Genomic DNA, 8717 nt, shown 5'->3' with positions numbered 1-8717 from the left:
AATGAAAATTACAAACACGTATGTTTTACTCTAAAATATTTCTTAACAGAAATTAAGAAGAAAAAATGTAATATTTTTGATTGAGATACATAAACTAAGAATACAATAACAAATAAATATCAAAGATATCCTTATTCGAAAAATGAAATATTAAAAAAAAAATGCATCAGGTTTCAAAATATCAGAGCAATATCATTCAAATAAATTCTATACACGTCATTAATTTTATAAATGTGAGCAATTTCAGTTACGCTCTCAAAACCAAAACAATGCATCATTTTAAGGCATCAACTCATTAAGCTTAAATATTATTTTTCGATCCGACAGATTCAAAATATTTCATCAAAAAGAGGAAGAAGTCTATCATTAAAAACTTCCGTTACCCAACTTGGAAGACTTATATAATATTTATATAACCAATTATATATTATAAGGCACAATGCTGACACATTAATATTTTTAAGCGCAATACTCAATTTAAAATTAAGATTGCTTTAATGACAGTCATATGTATATGTAATACTTTTTTTAGTAAACAAACAATAGCTAAGTGAAACAGAAAAACAATTGGGTGTTAAAAGTAAAATAGATGTTATTCGATTTATCTACATTCAAACCAATCAAAAGAAATACATTACAGATAAAGTATGACAAATATGAACCATAATATACATCAGTCGTTGCAATTTACAATATTTACGTATGAAAGAGACAAAAATAACAAATCTAAATATAAAGTTTGATTTCTTTTATCGTTTTATAAATCGAACCCGTACTATTATTTATGTACTCACACTGGAAAAATATATTTACAATGTTAAATTAAAAAAATTACATTTTAGTAAAACACGCTGCAAAAAAAAACATATTTACATTGTAAATCTGACTATATCCACTCAAGGTGCGATTATTTGTATAAATAAGAAACTGCAAAATCATTTTTAAAAAAAACATATGCTATATGATTATTTCCGGTTGCAATATTTACAGGTCTATAATTAAACAAAAATTACAATAACACTTCAATATCGTATTTATAAATGTGAATAAAACATCTTTTGTACTACTAAATAAAATAATGACTTATATATAAATACATATATATTATATATAAATATATGGAAAATAAAACAAGGCACAACAATAAAGGCTGTCTTGATTCAGAAAAAATTAATAACACTTTTATCACATAGTAGAAGAATCATTGCAACATAAGAGATGCCAAATTCCGATTCAATATCGTGTCTTTGACCGAGTTGAACACAACCTCAATGTTGTGAGTGTCAATGGCAGTTGTGAAGTGGTGGTACAATGTTGTTTTGGGTTCTCTTCTTACATTTGCGAACATTTCTAAGATAAACTTTTGCACCTCCGGTAACGAATAAGGATCACCCTTAAAATCAGGATAATACCAACGAATATCAGTCTCAGGATTAGCAACTTTTTGAGCGAGAAGATCAGACTTATTCAAAAACAGTATTATCGATATTCCTCTGAAATTTATATTATTCACAATGGTGTCAAATATGATCTTTGCTTCTTCCAACCGGTTGGTGATTCTAAAAAAAAAAAAATAACATTAAAATATGATACTAAAATTGACAATTGTATGCTAAAATAAAATCACCCACCTGTCCTCCGATAGAACTTGATCGAATTCTGACGATGAAACGAGGAATAGAATTGAAGTCACGGAATCAAAGCACTGTGTCCACTTTTGACGTTGAGTCCGTTGTCCTCCGACGTCGACGAAAACAAATGGCACACTGTTTATGTGAATCGTAAATTCAGATATTCCTTTAGTCGCTTTGCGACAGTGCAAAATATCTTGATTTGTAGGAATGTAGTCGGGCCTTGCAATTCTGTCGATCTCATCAAAAAAGTAGCTCACAGAATCACTCTGAAACATAAAAAAATTAACAAAATAAAAATATATACATTCAAAATCGAGTAAAAATCGGAAAAAAGTATCCCGACATGTATAAGTCAGGATTGTTAACCTTTTCAAATAACACAAAGCGATGAAATTCACAACGAAAATAAATAATGACTACTATGTACATATAATGTGGTGTATATCATAATTTCCGACATATAATGTTAAGTTTGAACCAGCTAGAAATTTAGTGTAAACTCTGGATAATATCAATAACACCATATTTTAAAAAAGTACTACATTTTATATACACGTAAAAAATGCTATTTTGTAGGAACATATGTTTGAATTGTAAATAAGGTAAATATTAAATTCAACAAGCTTCTTGCCTACCGTCAATTTACTGTTATTTATGATATTAATCCAACTCCAATTTGAATTATTTAGTAAGATCGATTTTTCTTGCCAGCGTATAAAATTGTTAGTAATAAAAATAATCGCGATTTTCAAAATATTAAAGGAATTAAAACAATCACTAAAATTGATATGTAACCCAATTTATTGAATTCTTAGTAATGAAATAGGTATAAATAAAAACGATCGGATAAGAGATAAGGGATATAAAAAATGACCGCTTACACGAAAACCATGTGAAACGTATAAGAGGTTAGTAAAAAGTAAATTCATTCATAATGTATGTGTATGAATTTCATACACAAATAACTCAATTTAATAAAAAAAAAATGAGAATAAAAAAAGTATGCGTCTGAGGAACCAATCAATTTTGGCCACAAAACATTAAAATATTTTCAATTTAACCATTTTATTTATAACGTAATTTAAATTAATTATTTTTATAAAGAAACTATTAAATTTCAATTTATTTATGGATTTACTTAAATAAAATTGGAGACTCTAGTTGACACATACCGTAATACTATTAATTAAATAAAATAATAAAAAGAAGTTGGAGTCGACTGATTTCTTACGACTCCGACTCCACAGCCCTGTTATAAAAGCTAATAATCAAAATCAATAGAATTTGTTTCCTGAGCAAATAAATAAATAAACAAATGAATGATTATTTCTTCGCTTTGTTGTTTGTCCTGTTTTCACAATATAAATACAATTACATGCTACGTTGCATAAAGACGACGACTCTACATATGGTTAGTGTGACGAGCGGACGTGGTGAAAATGTGAATTAAGCCGAAGAATTATCCAATTAGACGTATTAAAAAGAGAAAAGGATGAAAAAAGACGACGTTACAATTGGCAGAAGACCTATCTGGCAAAAGCACAGAAATAGGATACAGCAATAAAGAGCAAAGCGCTGTATCCTGTTGCATTTAACGTACGTATGTATATGTGCTCAATATTACGTAATCTTTACACAATCTTATACTTGTTGTTTTTCATGGGATTAATGCGGTAGCTCAGACGGAGGAGGCCCTCGCATCGGACAATTTTCAAATAGGGCATTTTTTTAAATATCGCAGACGATAATAAGTCAATAAGGGTGTTTATGCGCGCACGTACGCATTTCCGAAAATGCATTAAGCACAGCTTTCGTTTTCATTTTACAAATTTTTAGTACACGAATGACGGTTGTAGGTTTTGACTTTTTCCAGGGGGGGGCAAAAGTTCGTTAGTTTGTTTCTGTATTTTATAAGACCTTTTTTTTGGAAGCTTCTGATCGACATGTTTGAATCTGTTGCAGTGTCTCTCGACCTACATTTTATTAACGAATAATCGATTTGAATAAGATTCGTAGAATTTCATCAAAGTTCATGGCATGGCCAAATCCGGAGGGGCAAATGCCCCTCACTGCCTCCCAAAACGACGGCCCTGGACAGTCAATCTAAATGTGAAATTCTAGTTTCCACCGTTTCTAACAAATAAGAGTTTATCATATTTTATGCACGATATATGTATATAATATTACAATATAAAAAATATTTTGTGTAATTGGAGGAGGTAACCCTACATACATACATATATAGGAGCCTCCAGAAATTCATAGTATTTATTTATAAAAATAAATATAGAATGCAATATTTAAATTTTTGTTCATAATTTTTTTTACTAATAGTTTAAAAAATACATCATTACATCATCGTAATTAATATTCTTAACGATAATTTGATGGAAATATTTGTACAATTACAGCAAAAAGGTGAAAAATTCTAACTTAAAAAAAACACTCAAGGATCCAATTAAACAGTTAAAAAAAATAATAATTAAAATTAAAAAGGAATTAATTGAGTAAGTTATTAAAAGTAAGGGTGCAATTTTTATAAATAATAATTTTATATAATAAGCCGATAAAAAACTATTATAATATATTAAAATCAATAAAAAAAAATAGTCGCATTTTTTTAATAAATTCCATTAATTTTCAAAAATTCAGAAATTTAGTAGAATTTTTTTATTTAAACTTTTGTATAAAATTAAACTTTTGTATATGTTAAAATTGAGTGTTTTTAATCTTTAAATCAGGAACTTGATAAAAGTTTCGAAGAATTTAATTTTTTTAAAACTCTCAGATGACGAAAAAAGGAAATTTCGTAAGACAACAAATGAGATTAACATCATTTTCAGCATTCAATTTAATCAACTAGGTCAACCTTAAATACGAGTTATTGGAAATCAGTCATGACCAAGCATTTAAAGACCATTTTAATAATAGCACAGTTGAAAATTTTCAGTCCGATTGAAAGAATCGAAAACAATTGCTTTATTTATAATATTGTCGATTTTTCCTACAACTGCATACCGTGAAAGATCATTCAGTGTAATGCACTTCATGAAGAATAAATAACGAAACCAGCCGACAGAAGGAAGAAAGGAGTATTGGCTAATTTCCTTTTGCATTATTTTTAAACAAATAGATATGTACTAAAATGTTTAAATGTCTTTTATAACAAAACAAAAGCGAAATTTTCCATAATACTCAATTTGAAATTATCAATTTTTATCATCGTACACTTATTAGAAGAAGACAATAATTACACGTCGAGGCATGTCGAAAAATATTCGTCCGTCGCGACATTCACAATCAACGATAACATGCAGAAATGCAAAAAATACACAACGAATAAATTATTGTAATAATGCAGAGATAACAAATGTCTTTTCCTAGATTGTGACTCAGCAATGAGTAAAGAGCGCACGCGTGGTGATTAACAGTGGTCGAGAAATGGTTACGGCTTTAATTAGAAAACTGATAACGTACGCTGTCATAATTTACGTATCACTATATAATCAAACCGAACGATATTTGAATACTCCGTTTCAAGGTTGAAGTTAAATAAGCGAGAAACGGTTCCAATATTTAAATTCTGATGCATACACATCGCTGTGTACGTACATACACTATTTATGAAACAGTCCTTGAGATACAATTCGGGGTCCAAAGAAATGTAGGCGGACAAAATATATACTCCGGTATCAATTACACCATTCAAAGCAATTCAAACACTCCCAAGCAATTTTCAATAAACTTTTTAAACTGCATAGTCTCGAGCTAAGATACAGTTTGCGGCTTTTAACGTCGGCCATATTTTAACACAACTAAAAACGAAAATACAACACTACATTTTGTTATGCGGATCCAGAATGAGTCAATACATCAACCAAAGCCGCAAAAAATAAATTAATTGAATCACCATGTCATTGCTAAATATATGCAAATATGATATTTTTCCAGAATGAATTATCACAGAGTTTTTGTCCTTTAATTATGCCAATTGAATGTCAGTACAAATGTTAACAATGCCTCATATTTGAAGTCTTATCTTCATAGGCATTTTTAGCACAATAATAAGACATAAGCCGAGTTACTAATTTGGGATATTATGTTACAGCGTTGAATTAAATTTCAAATGAGCTATAAAAATAGTAACGGGCGGAATAAACTAGCTCGAGATGGTCATCATACACATGTATGTATGTATAATTGAAATATTACGACCCTGGAAATAAGCTGCGGTTCCTGATTTATGACGAATGCAGGTTGATATGCTCCTACATTAAGTAATAAGACTCGCTGATGAGGAAATTGTTTATACACTATCAAATAATGAGATAAGCGGAGAGAAATTAGCGATGAGTACTGACTTATATGTATATGTTACTCTTATTATGTATGTTTTATTTAATAATAAACTAGTAGATATGTTTCCACATGCGAAAATACAGTTTGACCGGTGCTCGCCAGTTATTATATATTAGCATTGACAGTTCAGATTTTTTTACAGAATGTTTTAGGATTCAAAAATGCGTAGATATTACTTACTATTACGAATTATGGAAAAGAGTTTCATATTACGACAACCCTGAGAATATGTTAAAAACAAAAAGTGTGACTTTCTGACTCAAATTACTAGTCAAGTGATGTTTTCAAGATATTCAGTACTCCAAAAACAAAATCAGGTCGCATTGAAAGTCCATGTTCTGTGAATCATATTCGAAAAGTGGATGGAAAAAACGGAATACACATTGAATGATTTTGACCAGTCTGATTATATATCCGTTGCTATATGAGATAGATGAAACGGTATTTTAATCAGTCAAAATTTATAACAACCGGTAATACACTTTGACTTTAACATATATGTACATACATGTATACAATTAAAGAAATTACATATTCGATTTTGAAAAAAAATTGTCATCTAGTTGTATTTATATACTTGAGCGAAAATAAGTGTTCCCGTTTTAGAAAAGGAATGAAAAATTTATCACAATACATTTGTATAGTGAATTATGTAACAGAATTTTTTAATGAAGTAATACGATATTTTTTTGGCCATATATTTATGTAAATTAGTGGTGGTGTTATTACATAAAAACAACAAACAGCATCAGTAAATTTTTATGTTAAAAATATCAAAGACGGAATACATTGTTTGGTAAATATAGCATGTTCTTAATGCAGTTTTAAGCTTTGATGTTTTTATAGAATAAAAACTTCTAGGAATATGAAGGATATTAAAGAGCTTAAGGTTATTACATATGTACAATGAAATTATCTACAAACTGATAAAAATTAATATTTGTTGGTACACTGTGCAAATCCACAGTTTTTAATTTAGAAGTCATGTTTCATGTTTGGTGTTTCTACTATAAATCTATGGATTTCATAGTTAAAAAATAAACTGTTGCTCAGGCAGACGAAAGATGAAATAAAAACATATTCCGAGTGTACTATATCATGGTATTTAAACTATAGAAATGTTTTGGAAGCATTCAAAGCACTTTAAAGGAGTATTTTTGCCAACTTAATTCTCTTAAACAATACTGGGCGCATTGTAGATTTATAAAAATGAACATAATAATGCAGAATGATTTTAAAAAATAATCGAGATTTTACATATTTCGCAGAAAAATCAGATAATTTGTGCAGTCAATGGATTTGTGTTGTATATTGACAATATCTGCTTACAAAATGACTAAATTAAAGGGTAGACGGCGATAAATACAGCAAGTTACTATTGACTGAAATGTTATAATGCATTTTGTGGATAGATTAAAATCAAAATGTGCCCAATATGACAATGTATTATAGATTCAGCAGTCTGAAAATGATTATGCTTGAATGATTTTGGGACACGGGGGGAGTAGACACGAGGGTGCAATTTACCAATTGGAACTCCCGGCGCCTTTCGTACGCTCGTTTGATGGCTCTGTCGTGCCAGAGGGCCTGTATGTGAGGAGCCACGGCTGCGAAGACGCGCGCGTCCAGGGGTTCCGGCTGCTGAGAGTACGGCTGGTAGTGGGTGGGAGGAGGCGGCGCAGTCCTCCAGGTGACGGCCATCCTGGCCAGCTCGATGGAGCGAGGCTCCGTCCACGGGATGCCCAGCTTGTCCCTGGCGTCGACCAGCACTTGCATGCCGCGCACGACGTTGCCGTAGATGACCAGCTGGAAGTCGCGCACCAGCTCGGGCTCGAAGTGCACGCGGTGGATGATGCGCATCTGCTTGAGGAAGGTGGACTTGCCGGACTCGCCGGCGCCGAGCAGCAGCAGCCGCACCTGGCGACGCAGCTTCTGCCGCTCAGCCGACAGCAGTCTGTCGATGTGCTTGGAGTGCGCGCGCTGCTCCGACAGCTCGGCGTCCGCGTCCGCACCCGCGTCCTCGTCGGAGCCCCCGCGGCAGCACGACACGCGCCCCCCCTCGCCCCCGCCCCCCAACGACATGCGCCACCGCCGCCAGCGTCGCCCCATCACGACATGGCACTGCGCGCTCGACTCGGTGACACGACGCACGCTCGCCCGCTGGCTGACAGTTGACAGTTGACGTTGCGGCGACACACCGAGTGATGTGATGTGACGGTGACGGTGACAGTGACAGTGACAGCTCGAGGCGCCGCACCCACCGCTCGCAGCCAGCGTCATTCACCGACACCGACCCGCCACTGCCCGATCTCGCCTCTCGCTCTCTCTCTCGCTAATCCACAGCCACCACTACACCCACACCGCTCACTCTGCACACGCGCTGCTGCCAACGTCACACGTTCAAAACAACTCTCGCTCGAATTTTACATGTTGACACAAGTTTACATGTATGAGGCCATAGCCGAGCTGAACAACTTAGTAAATTCGCTAAATGAATCGTTTCGCACATGACGATCGCGTACATGACAATCGTTGCCACGAAATAGCGAATACGGAATATCTGGCACTCCAGCTCTAGTTAGTACAGTGGTTTCCGAAATTAATGCTACTAGGCCTCCCTTTTGAAAATATCTAATCTTAGTGCCCCCCCCCCCCCGTTTTTATATCATAAAATAATATTGTAGGAATCTCGTGATCGTCATCGTCATCGAAACATTCGAGCAT

At 33.4% G+C, this 8717-nt stretch overlaps 1 protein-coding gene across 1 annotated transcript; it reads right to left on the bottom strand.

Annotated features, from left to right (window-relative positions):
* Window positions 1–1140: 1140 nt before the first annotated feature.
* On the bottom strand, window positions 1141–8346 carry cta (Guanine nucleotide-binding protein subunit alpha cta). Its single transcript, XM_077427958.1, has 3 exons — window positions 7521–8346; window positions 1632–1900; window positions 1141–1559 (listed from the first exon to the last, which is right to left on the bottom strand). The coding sequence occupies exons 1-3, from the start codon at window positions 8271–8273 to the stop codon at window positions 1202–1204; spliced, it is 1380 nt and encodes a 459-aa protein (XP_077284084.1). The 5' UTR covers window positions 8274–8346; the 3' UTR covers window positions 1141–1201.
* Between the last annotated feature and the right edge of the window lie 371 nt (window positions 8347–8717).

Source organism: Arctopsyche grandis, chromosome 1 (assembly GCF_051622035.1).
Source record: "Arctopsyche grandis isolate Sample6627 chromosome 1, ASM5162203v2, whole genome shotgun sequence".
Lineage (NCBI taxonomy): Eukaryota > Metazoa > Arthropoda > Insecta > Trichoptera > Hydropsychidae > Arctopsyche > Arctopsyche grandis.
Note: the sequence above shows the minus strand (reverse complement) of the source record. Positions and strands in the feature narration are given on the sequence as shown.

Coding starts and splice junctions, on each gene's coding strand:
- cta (XM_077427958.1), bottom strand. CDS start 8,273: ATGACGCTGGCTGCGAGCGGTGGGTGCGGCGCCTCGAGCTGTCACTGT. Junction 1,901..7,520: donor GGCGCCGGGAGTTCCAATTG/GTAAATTGCACC, acceptor TTTATGTTTCAG/AGTGATTCTGTGAGCTACTT. Junction 1,560..1,631: donor CAAGTTCTATCGGAGGACAG/GTGGGTGATTTT, acceptor TTTTTTTTTTAG/AATCACCAACCGGTTGGAAG.